The sequence below is a fragment of the Python bivittatus genome, unplaced genomic scaffold (genome assembly GCF_059951505.1).
Source record: "Python bivittatus isolate LINGU-HERP-01145 unplaced genomic scaffold, Pbiv_v1 ctg000980_np1212, whole genome shotgun sequence".
Classification (NCBI taxonomy): Eukaryota; Metazoa; Chordata; class Lepidosauria; order Squamata; family Pythonidae; genus Python; species Python bivittatus.
The window spans coordinates 40435712-40457849 of record NW_028277125.1 but is presented as its reverse complement, the minus strand read 5'-3'; the positions used below and the strand labels follow the sequence as shown (position 1 = coordinate 40457849).

At 35.8% G+C, this 22138-nt stretch overlaps 1 protein-coding gene across 2 annotated transcripts in view; it reads left to right on the top strand.

Annotated features, from left to right (window-relative positions):
- The window catches only part of PPP2R3A (protein phosphatase 2 regulatory subunit B''alpha), a 35989-nt gene that overhangs the window by 4559 nt on the left and 9292 nt on the right, over nucleotides 1–22138 (top strand). For both annotated transcript variants that reach the window (XM_007435037.3, XM_025171087.2), the window contains exons 2-10: nucleotides 2638–5040; nucleotides 10027–10287; nucleotides 12168–12271; nucleotides 14683–14785; nucleotides 15190–15264; nucleotides 16367–16453; nucleotides 16972–17128; nucleotides 18228–18276; nucleotides 18784–18873. In XM_007435037.3, the coding sequence (XP_007435099.1) occupies nucleotides 3091–5040; nucleotides 10027–10287; nucleotides 12168–12271; nucleotides 14683–14785; nucleotides 15190–15264; nucleotides 16367–16453; nucleotides 16972–17128; nucleotides 18228–18276; nucleotides 18784–18873 (2876 nt within the window). In that variant the 5' untranslated portion in view covers nucleotides 2638–3090. The remainder of the gene's footprint in view (nucleotides 1–2637; nucleotides 5041–10026; nucleotides 10288–12167; nucleotides 12272–14682; nucleotides 14786–15189; nucleotides 15265–16366; nucleotides 16454–16971; nucleotides 17129–18227; nucleotides 18277–18783; nucleotides 18874–22138) is intronic.

Here is a 22138-nt window from a genome sequence, read left to right as displayed (position 1 = left end):
TCCTCTAGAGCACTGATGTTTTGGGGCTGTCACTGGGCAACACAGACTTTCAACTCCCTCCAAAGGTTTTCCATGGGGTTGAGATCTGGAGACTGGCTAGGCCACTCCAGGACCTTGAAATGCTTCTTACGAAGCCACTCCTTCGTTGCCCGGGCAGTGTGTTTGGGATCATTGTCATGCTGAAAGACCCAGCCACATTTCATCTTCAATGCCCTTGCTGATGGAAGGAGGTGTTCACTCAAAATCTCACGATACATGGCCCCATTCATTCTATCCTTTACACGGATCAGTCATCCTGGTCCCTTTGCAGAAAAACAGCCCCAAAGCATGATGTTTCCACCCCCATGCTTCACAGTAGGTATGGTGTTCTTTGGATGCAACTCAGCATTCTCTCTCCTCCAAACACAATGAGTTGAGTTTAGACCAAAACATTCTACTTTGGTTTCATCTGACCATATGACATTCTCCCACTCCTCTTCTGGATCATCCAAATGCTCTCTAGCAAACTTCAGACGGGCCCGGACATGTACTGGCTTAAGCAGGGGGACCCGTCTGGCACTGCAGGATTTGAGTCCCTGGCAGCATAGTGTGTTACTGATGGTAGCCTTTGTTACTTTGGTCCCAGCTCTCTGCAGGTCATTCACTAGGTCCCCCTGTGTGGTTCTGGGATTTTTGCTCACCATTCTTGTGATCATTTTGACCCCACGGGGTGAGATCTTGCATGGAGCCCCAGATCGAGGGAGATTATCAGTGGTCTTGTATGTCTTCCATTTTCTAATTATTGCTCCCACAGTTGATTTCTTCACACCAAGCTGCTTGCCTATTGCAGATTCAGTCTTCCCAGCCTGGTGCAGGTCTACAATTTTGTTTCTGGTATCCTTCAACAGCTCTTTGGTCTTGGCCATAGTGGAGTTTGGAGTGTGACTGTTTGAGGTTGTGGACAGGTGTCTTTTATACTGATAACAAGGTCAAACAGGTGCCATTACTACAGGTAACTAGTGGAGGACAGAGGAGCCTCTTAAAGAAGTAGTTACAGGTCTGTGAGAGCCAGACATCTTGCTTGTTTGTAGGTGACCAAATACTTATTTTCCATCATGATTTGCAAATAAATTCTTTAAAAATCAGACAATGTGATTTTCCGGATTTTTTTCCCCATTTTGTCTCTCATAGTTGAGGTATACCTATGATGAAAATTACAGGCTTCTTTCATCTTTTTAAGTGGGAGAACTTGCACAATTGGTGGCTGACTAAATACTTTTTTGCCCCACTGTATAAACTGATAGAATGATGAGCTTGCATATTTTCTGATAAATATTCTACTTACAGGACTGTTTGTTCTTCCAACCTCCTATGAAAACCTTTGTTTACTAAAGTAGTCAGTGCAATGAAGAAGATTGGTGAATGACATTATTTCATAAACTCCATTATTCCACATTTCTGTCAGTATCCTATAATCATATATTCTAATTCCAAATAAGAACTGTATTTTAATTCAGTGTACACATACACTCGATTCAGCACAGCTAAATAGGTTCTTAGGTCTGAAGTTGGCTGAAGACTCTCAGACACATGATACAGCATGGCTAGTTAAGAATCTTTATTGCATACTAGGATAAAATCACTTGAATCAGTTGATAGCCCTCTGGCAACATAAAAGTGCAATCCTTTCTTATATCTAGAATAATTTAATTCTCACACTTTTTCCTGCCCTCTGTGAACTTTTTGCCTTGTATTTTTCAGCCTTGATGCTGGGATGAATATTGATTGTTAACATAACTAACATCTCTGCCCTGAGAAACCTTGGTTCTCAACCTAATTCCCACATTCTCCTCCTCTCCATTCTCTCCTCTCCCCTTCTATGTTTCTGCAAGGGCCAGAAACTACTACTTGTTCGTTAATCAGAGAGGTAGGAAGGGTGAAAATTTCCGCATCTCAATCCATCTTCATAGTAACTGGAGCTGCTTCTTCCAGACTCAGAATAACAGGAATGATTGACACTTCCCCTCCTATACCTTCAGTCTTGGTGCCTGAATGCAGCTAGTGAGATCCTTATAGTTTCAGAACTCTCATTCTCTCTTTTGGTGATAAATCTCTTCCAGTTTAGTTAAGTGGAGTTGAGAGGCAATGGAGAAATCTGTCTCAGCACTTCTCTCCTTGGTCATCAGACCTTCTGTTTCTTTCCCTTCTACCAACTATCCTTCCTCCTCAGAGTCAAAATTTCTGGTAGTTGCCAAAACTTTATTGTGTGATTAGTCAAGAAGTTTGGATTCATGAGAGAGATAATCACTTCTTGTTTAATTGCAAAAATAATTGCTTCAATGTCCTTTGGTAATTGATGCATTGATTTTGTAGGGTTATTGAATTCAACAAAATATTAGTTATTTGTGATTGCAATATATAGAACCACATTTTTGTGAGAAAAAAAATGGAGCTTGGTACAGAGATTACTTATGAAATTTTAAGTGTAATTGAAAAGGCATTCTAAATTCATTTATCAAGGTACATCCCACTGAACATATGGAATTTACTTCTGAGAAAAAAATGCTTAGAATTGCTTTATGATAACTATAAAGTGTTGTAGCTGAAGTCAGCTTTGAAATTGCTTATTTTGTTTACTAACAACATTTGTTATTGCAGGCATCTTCCACACCTATGAAGGAGATGGATCATTTGAACACATTACATGCCTTTATTTTCTCCATGTTATCTGAAATTCAAAGAAAGTTCGGACAAAATATTCAAGAGAAGATTGTTTCTTCTTCTTTTCATCAAATGGATTAATGTTCTTCATATCTACTTCTAACGTTACTATTGAGAGAAGAGAACAGTTGTTCATCAATACAACACTTTTAGTGTGGGGAATATTTTCTATTATCTAGAAGAAAATTATACATTATGCTGGTCATTTTAATTTTTTATATATTACTGTCTGCAATCTTTTAATACAGATTCCTGACAATGAATTGATTTTACTACATTTTTAACAAAATCACCCCAGTGCTTATATATGTATAAATATGAGATTTAAAGAGAGGTAAAGTGATTACTCTCTTAACCCATTTCAGAGTGCAACAAACTGAAATTCACATTATGGCAGCAACCTACAAACGAGTAATAACGACAGTGAATTGTTACAGCAGTGTTGTAATAGATAATCAGCTTCAAAATGTTGTGCATTATTGTACTGGGGCATGTCGAGTATTCAAACAAGGAGTTATGTGCATAGTGGCCCACCACAGTGTTTGTGCAAAACTAATTAAAGTTTCTACACCTAATTTTAGAAATTCAGATTTGACCCACAGATTTTCAGTGCCTGAAAATTCACTAGCTTTGCCTGGGGATGAAGATTATCATCAGCTCCTTCCCAGTAATCCAAAACTCAAAAAGGGGTCTTCTGTTCAAAGCACTGGAAGTCTGAAAGATATCACTGAAGAAGCCATAAATCTTGCTAGTGGAAAAATAAAAGAATTCTCATTTGAAAAACTGAGAAATTCTTCAAATCAGGCAAACTATAGAAAAGGAAGAAAAGTTAAGTCAGACCCACTCAGTAGAAGGTCACTAGATTTTGACTTGATTAATGGACATTTCAACAATGATGAAATTTTGTCCCCTCCCTATGGCCTGTTAAATAATTGTTCCCATGAAGAAAAATGGCAGGTCAGCAGCACCTCAGTAGAGGGAAATGGGAGTTCTATAGTTCCTTTGCCTATAGAAACTTTTTCTGATGGCAGTTTTATCACACAAATTTTGGAAAAGCACAAGCTGGATGGTTCTTCCAGTGGAGATATTAAGATGTGCTTAGATATCTTGCTGAAATGTTCAGAAGACTTGAAGAAGTGTACAGATATAATAAAACAATGCATTAAGAAGAAATCATCAGGTAATGTCAATAGCGGAAATAATGATTCCTTGGCCAATTCTGAAATAATCTATATGAATCTAATGACAAGATTTTCTTCTTACCTTAAACAGTTGCCTTTTGAATTTAGATATCCTGGGCTCAATAAGCCTGGTGACATGGTAGAACTGATCAACAGTTTGTCTGCTTTGGAGCAGTCCCATTTCTCCCCAATATTTGGCATTGAGCAACCACCAAGATATGAAGATGTTGTAACTTCTGCATCATCTGTGGCAAAGCAGTCTTTTACCTCTGACTTAAAAAGAATTCGGAATAACACTGATACAAATTCCTCAACCAAAATTATACAAATCCCCAATGTAGATATTTCCTCAAATGCTTTGCAGAACAATGTAGATTCTAGGAATGATTCTTGTGCACTACCTCAGTTGCAGTTTCTAAATCCATCAGACTGCATTTTTACCACAGAAACACTATATATTGTGGAAGAATCAGACAGCAAAAAAGTATTGGGAAGTGCATCAAGTGTTAAGAGTAAAAAAATATGGGAAAATTCAGAGAGCAGCCAGGAGCAAGCTGAATGGGTAAATCCTTCTGTAGAATGTACTACAACTTCACATACTATTGCACAGCCTAAATCACAGGGCCAGCTCTCCATTTCAGCAGATTCTATTGATCAAACTTTTGATTATAATGCTCAGATTTCTAAAGAAGAATCTAGAAAAAACAATCAAGAAGAGATAGACAAACTTTTGTTGGATTTGGAGAATTTTTCACAAAAAATGGAGATTACTCTGAGAGAAACTACTGCTAAGCAGAGTGATCCTAGATATTTGACAAGTAGTGGTTTAACTACTGAAAATAAAGGCAAAGTCTGTTCTCCTGAAAACAAAAGTGTGCCTTCTTCCTTATCAAAACTTGTAGAAATCAATGGTCATAAAATGGATGAGGATGACAAAACCCTTTTATTGCGTATTTTGGAGAGTATTGAAGACTTTGCCCAAGAACTAGTAGAATTCCGATTGGGCAAAGGAAGCTTATCAAAAGAGAAGGAAGTGATGCACATTCTTCAGGAAACTTTAGCCACGCCTTCCATCACAGCTGACAAGCAGAGCTACATAGATACAGTGCAGAAAAATCCTGCCTCAGCATTAATTCAACAGATGCCAGAGGTTATCAAGGTAAGATTGCAGGGTTTTTTTCACTTAACAGTTGGGCCCATTCATACAAAAATAATTTTCTATGGAAATATTGCAACATTGAAAATTATTTACATGTCACTGTATTTTCACTCTCTATAGTAGACTGGAAATCTGCTACCAGTCCAAACTTTCTATTGTGCACAAGGCAAAAATAGACATATTTTGTCATGTGTGAAAACCACCCAGAGTTGGGTGATCAATAAATTTAAATAAAAATGAAATAAAATGCATAGGTAAACCTGCTGTTACTAATTTGCAAGACACTTTGAAAATAGAAGTGCTTATATTCATGCCACTGTGAACATTACTTTTGATACAGTGTATACTGAGGCCAGTATACCATCTGGTCGAATTATATAAAAATCACTTTTCATTTATGGTCTGAAGATGTACATAAGGGGCCTAAGGATGTGGATAAGATGTTATTAGTTGTTTGGCCTAACACATAGTCTCTTGACCCCTTCCCAACATGGCTTAATTCAAGATAGCTGAAAGGGTTGACTGGGTGATCTCTGTGGTTAATAGTGCCTATTTCCAGGTTTAGCTTGTACACTACCCATACCCTTTTCTGGACAGAGACAACCTAGCTACAGTTGTTACTACCAGTAGCCTAATGTTTAGATTATTATAATGTACTCTATGTGAGGCTATGCTCGTGCTTAGTCTGGAAGCTGCAGCTGGTGCAGAATGTATATCCAGTTTGCTAAATAAGGCATCTGGCCATGCACATATTACACCTTTGTTGAAGCAACTGTGCTGGCTGACAATCAAGTACCAAACAAGACTCAAGGTTTTTGTTATGACATACAAGGCGCTAAACAAATTGGGACCAGGTTATAATAGCTCTTAGATCACATTTGCTATTATAGGCCTGGTCAGTCACTGAGAACATCAGGGGAGATTCTGTTCTGTGTACTGAGAACTGGTGAATGCCACTAGGCACTTGTTCATATATAAGCCTTTTCTATGGTGGCACCTGTACTCTGGAATGCTCTCCCTGAAATGTGTAAGATGCCTACCTCAACAATATGACCTAGTCTTAGTAAAATCAATTATGTAGTACTGTGCAGTATTAGAATAGCTGCTTGAAGTGTGATCAGCACTGCTGCAACTGAGAAAATACTTAGTTTGATATGTATACTGCAAATTGCATTGGATACACTCAATATAAATCCCTTTTCCAAAGTGATCAAAGCACTTCTGGAAATATTTTAAAGTATATTTAAAATTATTTGTAGTACAAAGAGCACGTACATATCCATTTAATCAGAAATCTTTAAAAATGCAGTTTTCTACTCTTTCTCCAAAGCAGCTTCCATGGGAGTAGGTTAGGGGGGTCCCATTATTTTATTCCTCCCTTCCACAAAGCAACCCCTTAATGTAGATTAAGCTGAGGGAATGTGATTGAGCTAAAGTCAACAGTGAACTTCCATGACTAGGGTTAATTTAGGATTAACCCTCAGTCAACTTCCATGACTGAGGGTTAATTGAACCTGGTGCTAATCTGGTCCTAATCCAGCAATTTAACCATTGCACCATATTGGTCTGTGTTGAAACTGATTTGATTAGAAAATGTTTAAAAAACAAATCTTAGTGAGGTCCTCTTGCTATAAGATGCTGTTGTGGGATTATTATTAATAGGAATTGAAATAAAAGTATGTTAACAAAAATAATATGGTGAAATCTTGGTTTAACAGACCTCCATTTATCAGATTTAGTGATCCACATTCTACCCAAATTAATGGGCAACCCTGTTGTAACCAAAGTAATATGGACAACACTGTTAGTTTTAGGCTATTTTTATGCTATTCGCAGTGATTTACACCATTCACATAATGACATCATTATACAAATAATGTAATTTGTATCAATTTATACAAACGATATAAATTTTCAATTTAAGAGACATTTAAATGTAATGGATGCTACCACCCATAGGACTTTAAAAAAAAAACTATTTTTAAATACTACAAATAATAGCAACTAAGAACAAAGCTTATATATCTCATTCTAAATTTTACAAGGAATGATATGTATTTAAAAAGCTAAACAATATAAACTAAAAAGAAAAAAGAAAGAAATTTTAAATTTAAAAAGAAAAAAGAAAAATTCCAAAAATACAGTATTTTTTCACTACTTTTCTACAGTATCAGAATTGTAATAGTATATACCTGATAATAATTACAATTCCATTTTTAAGCAACGAATTAAACCTGAATCATATGTATTCATATTATATGACCTTGTACCTCTGCCAAAAGAAAGTGATTTCAAATGCTCAGATTTGACAGAATTCATTAAACCAGCCTTCAGAGTCTGGTACACAAACATCCTTCCAGAAATACTCCCCTTTTTCATAACAATCCAGAATGATAAATTAAAAGCTCTTGCATCTGTAGACAAATTCCAAATTTTAGAAATATTACTTAACAACTCACATCTTTAAAATTTAATTTTCTCCCAAGAACCTAGTTCACCATAATAATAACATCTAACCAATAAAGAATTACCAGTGAACATGTCCACATTATATACACCAATGTTCATTCAAATCTATTATATCCCTAGCATCAAAAGGATGTCCACTCTTGTTTTTAAAACATCGACTGAAGAGTCTAATAAACACGAAAAAGATTTTTTTGACAAACCAACCATTTTTAAATAATGGTTGGTTTAAATAATTATCAGAGTAATTATCCCATTTTCAATCCAGATTTTCCAAAAAAGGAGGGGTTTCTGCCATGTTTAAATGATAATTGTTCCAAAGCATCTGTTTCTCATGAGAACTAAAATCAGTTTTTAATACTTTCCCCCAAAGGCCCAAATATGTCTAACTTTTCCTCCAATAGGTCTGTTAAATCAAGGTTTCACTTACATCTAGGATATCAAGGATGACAATTTGCATAATCAGGATTTTTTCATTCCTACATGAAATTAAATACATTTTCTGGATTTCAAGTATCAAGTTTGGTAGTTCCATTTTTGATCTAATTGAGAAAGAACACTTTTTAAAAGTTCTGATCCTAGGAAAGAGGGCTGTTTTAAGGTGCTTCAGCCTTTATCTCCTTCCAACATGGAAGGAAAATATTTAATAGCAGGATAGTTATCATATAATAATATATTTCCTTTGGACAAAATGGAACTGTTATTTTTTTTCTCCCACAAAAAAAGAAAAACTAAAAGACTTCAGCATTTTATATCATACTCTAATCAGAAAAATCTGTGCTGTTATGGTGGCACCTCACAACATAATTTTTATAGGCCTGAGCTATGGATTATGGATTTGATTTCAGTTGGGATTGGTAGCTAAGTTTGCACCTCAAATTTCACCATGGAACATCATAAAATAAGTATCTTGGAAGGTGATATATTTAGCTACCTCTGCAATAAGTCTAACTTTAGCACCACTGGTAGTAGTGGTGGATGCCTCCCTTCCCACAATACCTCTGCTCTGTTACAAGCCAAGGACAGATTGTCTCACTATCATGTAGCCAGCAGGAACACAGATTCTGGTGTAGATTATGCTTCTTGATAAAGAATTGGTAAGAGGCATCCAGAGATCTTTGTGCTTAGGAATTCTTTGAATATTGAAAAAAGAGGATTCTCTGGCCTTGGAATGAGATATAGACAATTCTTTCTGAGAATAAAAACGCAAGGTATGTTTCACTTAGAACTTCTTGAACCCCTGCCCCCTCTCACACAAACAAATCAAGAAAATAGTTGAAGTGATATCCCAAAAGGACTTTACATCTTTGCTGGGAAGAACAATTTTCTGAGGAAGTAACAAAAATGATGATCAAGGATAGATCTCTGCGAAGGGACCCTGATTTACGAGGAGAATTAGCTTTCCTTGCAAAAGGCTGTGATTTTGTTCTTCCATCCCGGTTCAAGAAGAGATTGAAGTCATTCCAGCAAGCCCAGGTTTGAATGTGCTTTACTTTTTCTTCCTATTTGTTATCTCTGTTTTAGATCAGTGGTTGGAACTGTTTGTTTGCTTAGGCTTTTCTATTTTCAGAAGGTTATTTGCACCAGATACCCATTGGTTTAAAAATAGGTCTTCCAAGCTAAGCACATAAATATCGTATTGGTAAATAAGAGGAAACAGACTAAAGGTATTTTCTTCTTGAAGGTGAACATGTTAAAATAAATACTGTTAGCTGAATATAATTACAAATTGACTTCTGTTTGTGGGGAAAAAAAGAGAAATGTTCCTGGGCATTTTTGTTGTATACATTTCCTGCAATATTTCACATGGGTGGGGGAATAAATGCTGACTATTAAAAGTAAGGTGGCTAAAGAGATTGAAGTTGTTCCCAGACAAGATCCAGTAAAGAAAAGAAAATCCAGAAAGATGCTTATAAACAGTATAAAAATAAGTGTCAAAGAAAACTAGTTTCCTGCAACTGCCCTTCATGTGGGAAAGTAAAGGAAGCAAGGACATGGGCAAAACACAATTTCATCCATACAGAGATAAGAAGCAGGGAGTTGTGAAGAGGGAGGAGTGCTCCTGGTAACAAGACCTTCATATACAAAGAGCAGGATGTAAGGACATAAGGCTTCTCAATAAATATATTTATAAATTTGTTGGTGAGATCCAGTGGCTGTCCTTTAGTTACATTGTTGGAACCTAGAAGCTTGTCTTCTGTCTTGGAAGCTTTGATTAGATACTTCTTTAAGAACTTAGAAAAATGTAGTGGTACAGTAAGGTGCAGCATTTACAAGACGTTACATACAGCTCAAGTATTTAATCATACAGGGTGAATTGTCTGTGTATAACTGGAATTTCCCACATTTCAAAATATTTTAATACTGTTGTACCTTTTTGTTGGATAAGACTGTTCTGCATATACGCAGCTTGTTTTTTTACCATAACTTTGTTTTGTTCTTTGGAAAGACTTATTTTTCTTACATTTCTTGTTCACATTTTATTGTATAAAAATAGTAATTTCATTTATTAACATTTAGGTCCAAAACAAGCAAGAGAAAAAAACAGTGACACCATCTCTAACTCCTGCAAATTCGACAATCACCTCACAGTCTCTACTGTCCACAAATAAAGTAACTGTCAGTGTTCCCTTGTCCATAAACATTCCAAGTTTCTATTTTCCTTATGGACTTCCCAATATCTGCAATAATCATGAGGAAATTATTATCAAAGTTGAAGCAGCCTTTTCAGAGTTTGAAGATAAGAAAGTTCCCTATAATGAAATGGGGAAAATTACAAAAGTAAGCATAATTATTTCCTGTATTTAAGGATTATTCAAAGCTGGGGTCTTTTTATAATATAGGCAAATAGTAATAATAATATTTTTTAAAGAATAAAGAAGTTTTTGGATGAAGTAGCTTTTATTTTGTGTTTATGGTATGAAGCCATGAATAAATGCAAATGCTGGTATCCAATAACGATACAAACTAATGTCTGAAAGGAACAAGAAGTATTGGTCATTGAGCAAACACTGCAAGAGCCTTTGTTGATTTGTATCAATTGAATTGATTTTTATCAATTTATCAATTGAATCAAGAAGGAAAAATCTGAAGATTATAGGTTTAAATTAGAACTGGAGAATGATCAGGAAAGCACTGTTCCCCAGATGAGACCAGAAGACATTTACTTGGAAAGGTACTTTTGAGTAGTAGCATAGCAGAAGAACCTGTAGATTCTGGTGCATCCTCTTGAGCAAGAAACAACAGGGTAATATGAGTTAACCCCCCCTAGATTTATCTTAACTTCACCATAGGTAAAGACTTCTAACTGTATCTTCTTATTTAAAAAATATTTTTTATTAAAAGTTTTAAGGGCAATAATAAAAACTAATACAAACTAAATTAGAACAGAGAAAATGAAAAAGAAAGAAATAACAGAAAAGGCTAAAAGTGCAATAGAAAAGAAAGAGAAAAAGAAAAAAAAAAGAGACTTCTAAACTTATCTTCAGGGGAAAATAATACTTTTTTTTACGAGCAGGACCATGGCTGGGTATTCAGTCTCATTCTGATTATAGTGATAGTGTAATGTGATTTTATATAAATTTACTACTACTACTACTAATAATAGTATTTTAATTCTATTGTCCTTATGTCAACTAGATCAATTGAATCTATCAAGAGATATTGGTAAATACAAGTTTGACCTCTTAAAACATGTCTGTGATGTATCTTTTTGATATTAAATTCTGATGCATACAAAATCACTGCTAGGTTTCTTATCTAGCAGAAGAGAAACCAGAAGTTGTTTTCATTTGTATATGAACAACAGCTTGCAGTGATACAAATTAATAAGAATGAAAATTAGCAACAAAGTTCCCTACTACTATCACTAAATAATATTTTTCCCCAGCCCACCCATGGTGACCAGTTTTAAAATACGGCACCTGCTAATAGTGATGAAGGAGATAGCTCTATATCCAGGAAAGTTATAGTGAAGAACAAACACTCAAATTTATGCAACTTAATGGAGCAGTAGTAATTAAAAAATTAAAAATGCACTGGAGAATTGAATGTTTCTCTACATTGTTGTCATATCAATGCATCACAAGTGATACAGACATCAGAACAAGTGTGTAAATCTTTCATGGTCATTAATCCATTTAAAAATGCAAATGGTAGTCCCCAGTTTAAGAATGAGTTCTGTTCCCAAGGTCTGTCCTTAAGTCAAATTTGTATGTAAGCCAGAACAGTATTATTGTATAATACTATATTAGTAGTATTGTGTAATGAATTAGAACCATTGTATATTTAACTCAAATTTTGCTATTGTAGGCTCCATTCTTAACTATGGGTCGTCCTTAAACAGGACATTCTTAACCCAGGGACTACTGGTAAAATGCATTTGAAGCAACTTATATTGCATGATTAATGAGATTAAAGCCTTAAAATTGTTTCAGATATGAAAGATTTACACAGTAGCAAGAACTATTGTTTAAGTAATAGTTCTAATAATAAAGCCATAATTTAAGTAATAAGTCTATGAGATTGAACTCAACTATATAAAGCATTGTATATAGTTTGCCTGGGTTTTATTTTCCAATATGCTGTATTAAAATGTCTTGAGAGAAAAATAATGCCTTTTCCTGGATATTAACCGCAATACTGTTTTGTGATTTTTACAGATATGCTGCTGTCCCCTATACTGGAAAGCTCCCATGTTCAGTGCATCTGGAGGAGAGCAGGCAGGATTTGTATCTGTACATTCATTTGTGACCATGTGGAGAAAGTGAGCATAGTGTAAAAATATTCTCTTAAAAAAGGGATCTCCAACTTATTTGTGCTCTAGGTATTTATAATTTTGTAGGAATGTCCAGGGCACTACTGTTAGTTGTCATGATAATTATATGCAATTAGAACATATTAAGAATGCCCCTTTTCTGTATGTGACTATGTGTGTATGAAATGATTTCTTTCTACTTCCTTGACTATTTTATCTGGCTTTTCTTTAACAGGATTCCCTAATCTACCCTGGTGAGGTTTCCAAAACCTCCACTCATCTACCCTAGCCTTTATGCTGGGATTCTTCCACTTTCCCTGTTGGGATCTTCAACCTTCCCTCTTCAGTCCTCCTGCTGGGATTCTGCATTCTACCACTGCTTTCCCTAGTTCTTTCAACAGCCTTCTCCAACTCAGCCACTCCCTCTCCCAACCCTACATTCCCTTCTGCCACCTTCCTGTAATATTACTATGCTTTCAACAACTATTTCCCATGGGTTTCTCAGCTCACTGCTGTCTTCCCTGCCTCTTAAGTTATTTTCTGCATCTCCACCACCATCTTCTAAATTCCAGCATTGTCTTCTTTAAGGGCACCTTGATGCTGCGTCTATTCCCCACCTCCTCAAAAGTGGTTTAAGGTCAACAGATATTCTTTTTACATCCATTGATTTCAAAATGCTAAGAATGTGTAGAAGAAAATATAATTCAGCAAGGACTCTGCTGCAAATTTCTGCAGGTTTCAGAGGAAAAAACTTCCTTTGCTCCTGCTTCGCACAAGAAGGGAAGAAAATAAATAGCTAACATCGTCCTCCATCCACATTCTTGGTTCACATTATGAGCATCTGTTTTCTGTATGCAAAACAAATCTATGTGGTTGCTATGAAGGGAAGCTGTAAAGTTGCCAAGCCACTTTCCCCTGTGAAATAATAGCATATGAGAGATGGTCTGAAACAGGGAATTAAGTGAAATGAAAGTTCCCACCAGTGGGAAAATGAAGTACTTACAATGTCTGTAGAGCTGTGGTGCTGCAAAAGAAGATATCAGCTTTGTTCCAGTTCAGATAAAGCAGCACAGAACCAGGCGGGGGGGGGGGAGGACTGAGCTCTCAAACATAGCAAGCTATGTTTTTGTTCCCTGAAGATGATGATGATGATGATGATGATATTATTATTATTATATATTATTTTTACTAGTTGGTTTTAGGCTGTTTAGTTTAGTTTACATTTCATGTTTTTGTTTATAGTTTTTATCATTTTTAGATTGTTTGATTATATGTTGCATTGACAAATCCAATTTCAAAGGTCAGCATATCAATTTCCAGATCAAAGAAATATATATTGTAAGACATTTGTAAGACAAAAATATACATTTTAATCCCAATGTTCTTATGTTAATTTATGTACTTTCTAACAGACAAAAATAAATCTTTGTACAATACATAAAGTACTAGCCCTCAACTGGCACTATGTCAGTAGAAGTTGTTCTATTCTTTTTAACTCAGTATTTCTTCCATGGGGTTGTGGGCTGCGGGGACTCCTGAATTATATAGCTTGGGGAAGAGTTTAATGATTACCCCCTGTGGCAGCTCTATATTGAATCAAGGAAGGAAGGAAAGAAGGTAGACCATATCTCTGTCCTATCTATCTATCTATCTATCTATCTATCTATCTATCTATCTATCTACCTACCTACCTACCTACCTACCTACCTACCTACCTACCTTACACACACACATGTTGTAGGGATTTAGGAAGATGACCTTGATGGAGATAGGCCAAATCCATTACCAAAGCAACAAGAGAAAAAACATGGCTTAAGTCCAAAACAAGAAGAAGGCATGCTCAAAAGACTCAGGCAGAAGAGTCCCTAATTCACATGAGTATTTTGAGTGGGGAGGGGAAGAGCACAGTCAGACTAGCAAGATTCTGTTTCTATAGCCAATATTAATTAAAAGTAGTTTTAGTCTTTGGGTAGAATTGATATCTTGGTTTGGTCTACATAGTGGGGCTGACATACATGCATACATACACATGAAGATATATAGATATAGCTAGATATATAAAATATTGTGCCTAGTTATTTTTGTCATTTTTCTTATTGTTCCATATGTGAAGCAACAACAATAACCTTGCACTTAAAGGCAAAACTGTTTTGAATGTAACATGTAGCTTAGCCTCCATATTATAGGTGTTGAATAAAAGGTTATGGCAGCCTTCCTCTGCTTGAGTGCTCTCTGGATTTATAGACTTCAGGTCCTAGAATTCCCCAAATAATATGCTGAGAATTTTGGCAATTCATGCCACATTTGAAAAATGTCAAGATAGGGAAACGCTGAATTAAGCTGAAATCATAGAATGTTTTTCCTTCTTTAGAAACTCAGATTGATAGGAATGCTCTTACAGTCTTATTTCTCCTTTGTAGGATACTATACAACTGTCATGATGATGCATCAAAATTCATTTGCCTTTTAGCAAAGCCCAACTGCAACTATTTGGAACAAGAAGATTTCATCCCAATACTGCAGGTATGTTTGACCGATCCTTTTGTATTCCAGCCTAGAGCTTCATAATAGTAAAAATAGTTTGAGAGTAGAACCAATTACTGAGGTAGCTCCCCTTCACTGGAAGAATTCAAACTGAGGCAGGATATCCATTTGTCACTGATTTTTTAAATTGGATTCTTGCATTGAGGAGGGAATTGTGTGATAGTAAACCAGTGCCAAGGTTTTGTGATTCAGTGGTGTGGCAGAAAGAGGAGGGAAAGTCCATCATCCCTTCTTTCCTTGTTTCTATATGGTTAGAGCAAGTTAGCATATCTTATCATGTGGTAAATTTTCATTTTACTTTTCCCTAACTTCCCTTTAGGTACTGTGCTAGTTTAAAAAGGTTATGGTGTTTTTCTGTATTTAATAATTTTGGTGTCTTTCAGGATATAGTTGAAACTCACCCAGGACTCACATTTCTAAAGGATGCCCCAGAATTTCATTCCCGCTACATTACTACGGTATGTTGGCTACATGTACAATGTTAGCATTTCTCTATGCAAAGTTTCATGATTCATAGTGAGATTGAAATATGACCAGTGTCAGAAGTAAGACAAATCCAGGTTGGCTAATTGGCAATGATTTGTTTCAACTATTTAATTCTTCATTATCTTTCATATCCAGTTTGCTTTTTCTACAAACTTTGCTCAGTTGTTTACAATTATAATCAATTAATAAAATGATTCTTTGTGGCTACATAAGCATATCCATATAGGGTTTTTTTTTACAACAGTATAGAAGTGGTTTACCATGTTTTCCTTCCCAGTCCTACTTATGAAAGAAATTTAGTGCAACTGAATGCAATTAATGTGGGGTTCTCTTTGAAAACTGCTGGGAAAGTGCAGCTGTTACATTACTAATTAAAATAGCATGTTGGAAATATGTTTTTCTGGATCTTTAAAATTTGGCTCATGTCCTTGTCCATCTCCAAACACTGCTCAAATTGCCATTTCTTATCTTTAAAGCTCTGATATCACTAAACTATATAACTGATGGACTGTCTACTGCATCACAGTGATTGGGACACTGGGACTGTATTTGAAAATTTTGCTCCCACAGGACTTTATAGTAGTTAAAAGTCTGATTAATGGTTTGACATGGAATCAATTACTCAGAGAGTTTGTGCGCGTCCCTTCATTGGATGCATTCAGACAAAGGCTAGACAACCATCTATTATGGATATTTTAATTTGGATTCCTAAATTGAGCAGGCATTGGACTTGATGGATCTTTCCAATTCTATGAGTCTAGTATTTTTTTATAATTAAGTAATCTTATTGTGTCTATTTCTATCTTCAGTGTCTTTACAGATGTCACTGTGATAGACCATTGTTGTAATCTGTGTTCTAGATTTTAAGAATTTCATTAATGCATTTGTGGTCTAAAAACACTATACAGTATACATATTTTACAAACATAAACAAATGTAATACATTATTACAGGTTATGTAATACAAAACTTGTTAGATTTCAGGAGCATTTTTTTTCTTTAATCTGCACAAGCAATAAGTCCTTTTCTGATTTGCCAGTGATTTTTGAGATGTATATTTAATCTTTTTTCCAGGTTATTCAAAGAATATTTTACATAGTGAATAGATCGTGGTCTGGAAAAATATCATTAACAGAGCTGAGGAAAAGCAACTTTCTGCAAGTATGCTAATTTTTTGCATCCATATGAACAATATGTATCTCAAAATACTTCTTATTCCCATAACTTACTCATAATTTTTTTGCACTTCAATTGGATTAGCAATAAAAGTACTATGCATTCTGGGAAGATAGGCAGATTTTAAATACGAAGGAAATACTAGAGATATGCTAATCTAGCTAGATACACTAGATAGAAGAATTCCAGTAATCAGATAAGTATTAGTACTGATACAATCAAATAAAAGCCTAGCAAGCACAGCAAATCTAAACTCCAGTTAATATAGAATTAAGTAATACTCCAGTTATGGCACTGGCATCTGCTATCCTATAAGAACTTAATTTAAGAAGGAAGGAGGAAATTAAAAGCCAGTTATCTGTAAGACTGCATGAAATACTAGACAAGCTATTTTCATAATAAATAATACTAAATCGTAATAAACATTACATTATTTTAGTTAAAGTTTCTGGTACTTTCCTAGCACCTTCTTATGTAGAATGAATCCATTCTCATCTTTTCAGACTCTGGCACTCTTAGAAGAAGAGGAAGACATTAATCAAATCACTGACTATTTTTCCTATGAGCACTTCTATGTTATTTACTGTAAATTCTGGGAACTGGACACTGATCATGATCTCTATATCAATCAGAGTGATCTGACTAGATACAATGATCAAGGTAAGAAAATTCAAATGCAAAATAACAGGTTAATATAAATAACACACACATGTAGACAAGCGCGCGAGCACACACACATATACCATTTATGGGAATCCCTGATTATCAAACTTAACCTAACTTCCTCCATGCTTTACTAAAGACTTCTCTGATACCACTTCCTGCTTTTTCAGTCATTTACTGCCATTCAGAATTGGCTATAGGAAATTGTTTTAATACATGTTATTCAGTACATGGATTGTCACTTCTGAAGAATATAAAGGATAGCTCAAAACAAATTGTTAAACAAAATTATGTGTTTGCCATAACATCGCAAAGGAAGATGTGTGAAAATCAAAACCATCATAAACAGAAACTAAATCCAAACTTCTTCATTGTCTTCAAATCCTGCAATAATGCTAATTTCTACCTGGAATTTTTTTTCTTATTCTGCAGTTGGTTGAAGCATGCAGGTGTTCACAATTTTAATATTTGACTGAACATCTCAAATTCATGTACACTGTATGGGTTTACCCTAATGGCCCTTCCACATATTAAAGAAGATTTCTTGCATTAAAAGACCAAAGCAATGATTGAAAGAAATTCAAAATTAAAATAATGATAATAAATTGATATGTAATAAAGACATATCTAGGAAACAACATAATGATAATGCTCGTGTTGAACTTTACATAAAATTGAACATTGCTGCATGCATGTGCTTGTCTTTACATATATCACTTTTGTTTGGAAAAAGCAGTGGTTTTATACCATAGCAAACAGATTAAGGAACCTAAGCATTCCTTTGTCAGGCTGTAGTTAATTCAAACAATGACCTTTTTTTGCAAGCAGAGCTTTTTTAACAAGATGTCTTGAAGCCAAAGGCATACGGTTACAAGAATTTCAGCAACTGAACTATTTGCATTAAGAATCTATTTGTCTTCTAAGACCTTAGGGTGGAGGCTTTTGTAATTTCTTTCTATTGGCTTTTCTGTGATCTAGCAAGGAGGCAGTTCTTTTTATCAATAATGTATGAGCTTCCAGGTAGCTATTTACACAACTGTCTCCTGATCAGCCTACAAGCCAGCCCTCACACTTCTGTTTTTTTTTTAATCTACAGCTTTGTCAAGCAGAATTATAGAAAGAATATTCACTGGAGCTGTCCTTAGGTAAGTAGATGGTAACATTTCAAAAATGTGGATTTTGACTTAAATTATTTAGGGTTAGGAGAAGTGGGCATGGATACTAATAGCTCCTTTATCATAGTTATTTCTCCTTTGTGAGAGGCATTCACCACCAGCTGTTCCCTCACAAGTGTCAATAATTCCCTATTACCCTGAAGTTCCTGGTTGTGAAGAGGCATTGCTGCCTCCTCCTCCTCATAATATTCTTCAAAGACAGTCCTCACAATTATTGCACTAAAACTCAACCAGGATCCTGATTTCACAGTTGTCATGTTAGCAATATTAGGATAAGATTCCAAATCTGTCTGGAGTATGTCTTCAGGTTAATAAAACATTGCTTTTCAAAGAATTAGGTAGTGGATAATCATCAGCCCTAATATATTCTTAGGAATTTAAATTTCATCTTTGATCCCTTTCAGATTGCTCTGTGAGTTTTTAAAATTTGCCTCTGTTGTATTTTTTTTAAGAATTACATATTTTTATACATTTTAGAGGAAGCCAAGAACACAAAGAAAACCAGATGAGCTATGCAGACTTTGTGTGGTTTCTAATTTCAGAAGAAGACAAAAGATGTCCCACAAGGTAAAATAAGATATCTAAAATATAAATAGAAAGCCTAGTGACTGTTGTCCATATGTGGCTAATCTCTTAATTAGTTTGTACACTATGTGGGTTTACTCTTGCACTGATCCAAAAACTGAAAGAGATGCAGAGTGCAATGGGTGTGAGGTCAGCATTGTTCAAGAAGAGAGGACAAGAAACAATAGGTTTAAATTATAAGTAAGCTGTTTTTGGTTGGACATGAGTAAGAGCTGTTCAACCAAGGAATAGACTGTTTGGGAGGTGATGGAATTTCCTTCTCTAAAAATCCCCCACAAGAGACTAGAAGACCATCTCTTGGGGATACTGTAGTAGTTCGACTAGATGATCCTAGAAATAATACTTCCCAACTCCTATATTCTTTGATTCTATGACTGTCAGTATGTTAGCACTTTGAGATAAGCCAGGTCAGGAAACATACAATGCAGGGATTACAGGAATGCTAGTTCATTGATGCAAGTATAATAATAGACTCTTGAAAGCCTGCCAGAGTTTCCCTCTGCCCCCTCTTATACCACACAGAATCAATATGGGGTTATTTTGTGTTTCTTGTAATGCCTTTTCCTTTTTCACAATTACTTGGCTCTTTTCCCTCTTTATCTCCTGCTCTGCCAGCTTTTGAGGGATTGCTACTCTCAGGGAACTTTCAACCTACTTTTGCTTCACAAACCCAAGGTCTCTTGGCTATGTCTCTAAAAGGATGTACCTTGCTAGAAAGCTAACCAGTTTCCTTTGTATTTTCTACAACAAAGCTTCTTTACAAAGAGCTGCTTCAATAGTCTTTGCTCAAGATAGATTCCTACTCTCCAGTAACCCAAACTGCTTTTTCCAACAGAGTTAAGAATCCAGGGCAGAGAGCAAAAAATTCTATGAAAGAGAAGGATGAGTCATCCTGAGCAGTTGAAAAGAGGTACAGGTAGTCCTTACTTAACGACCATTTAATGATGGTTCAAAATTATGACGGCCTTGGAAAAAGTGCTTTATAACCTGTACTTGCGCTTATGGCTGTCACAAACTGTCACATCATCCCCTGTGGGCACGTGATCACAATTTATGATGGTCGTTAAGCAAATCACCACCATCATTAAGCAAGTCACATGGACGTTAAGCAAATTCCAGCAAAAAAGTCCATTGGAGAAGCTGGATTTGCTTAACGACCACATGATTCACTTAACGACCATCCTAAAAATGGTCATACAGTCAGGTCTGATCATGTGGTGACTTGCTTAACAACCAATTTTCCTGTCCCTATTGTCGTTAAGTGAGGACTGCCTGTATTGGAGAAGATAGACAAGAACAGAATAGAGACAGGAAAGTTTCAGTCCATTGAAAAGCTAAAAGTGCAGACTCTTTCCCCTTTGGTTTGTTAAGATGAAAATGAACTAGACAAAATTATAGGTGCAGGGAAGAGTCAGAGAATCTGGGATATTGCAAATGGCAGCATAGCAGGATCATATACTTGACTATGAATTATTCTATTATGCGGCTATGGCATCTAGATTAAGCCAAATATATTTGGGAGTGTTGGGTTTTTCTTAATATGATACACAACACACAGACTGTATTTGTATTTGTTTTTCCCATACAAAACTGTTATTTTGTACAAAATGAAGCTCCTATCTTAATCTACTATCTTCCTATTACTATAAGTTTACTAACTATTCTATTTCTATTATTTAATCTATACATTTCTATCTCTATGTTCTATTTCTGTGTTCCTATTCCTGTGTTAGCACTATGTTTTCTTATGTTAACTATTTCTTTAAATCTTTCCTTTTCCCCCAGGTCTTCAGTTCTTGTAGCCAATCTCAGTCCATTTGCATGTGAAAACCCCTTTCACTCCTTTCTAGACTTGCAAATGGGCTTTTCTCTCCCCCCTCCCTGGCACTCACAGTCCTCTGTTTCTGGAGCTGGTTTGTAGAGCTCTGCACCTGGGCTGCTGCATGCAGTGGGCTTGGTTTGATTTGCAGGCTTGCAGACTCTAGTCAGGCTCTTCTCCTTCCCTGTCTCTTAGCTCTGTCTCTCAGTGGTCTTGCAGCATTAAGAATTGAAGTTTTCTCTTGCTGTCTGAAGACTTCTGCTGAGATGCTTGCCTTTGGGTTGGAGGATTCTCTTTCCCACATCTCTGCTGTCCTCTGGCCTTGACTCTTTTTCTCAACACACCCACACACATGCTTGTTTTCAGTTCATTTTTTATAAAACAAACTCTCCAATTAAGGAGAGGGTGGGGCTGTTTTAACCCTCCTTCCCAGTAGCACCAAAACTCTGGATCCCAGGAAGAAAAAATGCCTGCTCACTCCAGGTGGTGAGTTCATAGATCTCTATGATAAAAGGTCCACAGAAAGTTGTGTAATAAATGGCTGAGTGAAGGAAAGACTTGAGTCTGCAGGTCAATTAAACTTGAGAATTAGACTGGCAGTTTAAAGAACAAAACATGACAATTCAGCCAGAATGTTAATTGCTCTAGTCCTGAATTCCCTATTTCTTCCCTATAGTTATAAAACTGTAGTTCATGCACTAGAAATGAGAGATGGGACAGATCTCAGTTTTTAATTAACCATCTATAAGAGCTTGATTTGCATAATTCTGAAAGAAGAAAAATCAACAATTGTTGAAGACACAGTTTGCAAGATTAAATGCAGGAAGAGGGCATGCTTTGTAATACCCTGGATCATTTGTAAGCTTTTTGGCCAAGAAAGAGCAATCCAGGCAAGCTAGCCTACTCATGTTCCAAAGAGTAGGATTCATTGCAAGTACAGTGAAAGGAAGACTGTGAATGAATTGCTGAAAGTGAACTCAGAGACAACTCTTGAAGCCTAACGTTCTCCATTAGAAAATGGCTTTTATATCATTCCTGGTGCTACAAATAACCTTTTTAAAGAGAAAAAGGGATTTATAAAATTGGAACTTGGATATAAATCAGCAACTTATTAGCAAATGGGCAAAAGCTCCTTTGAGCAGGAAGATGCTCAGCAAGGAGTTGTGGTATGCTGAGCAAAAGAAAATACATTAATTTGACAATTCAAGATGCACTTGTGTATCGAGAATCCAAACTGTTCTCAGTAAAATACATGACACCGAAGGGTCATGAAGTAAAATTTAAAGGGAACGTTGTTTGGTCACTCAGAATGATGAATTAATTTTGAAAGGCATCCTCAAAAACAGACTTTTTGAAGCAGATTGCACAGAGAAGACAACCACAACAGCAAATCAATGCAGTCCCAACCAGTTTTTGGTTGTAATCTAA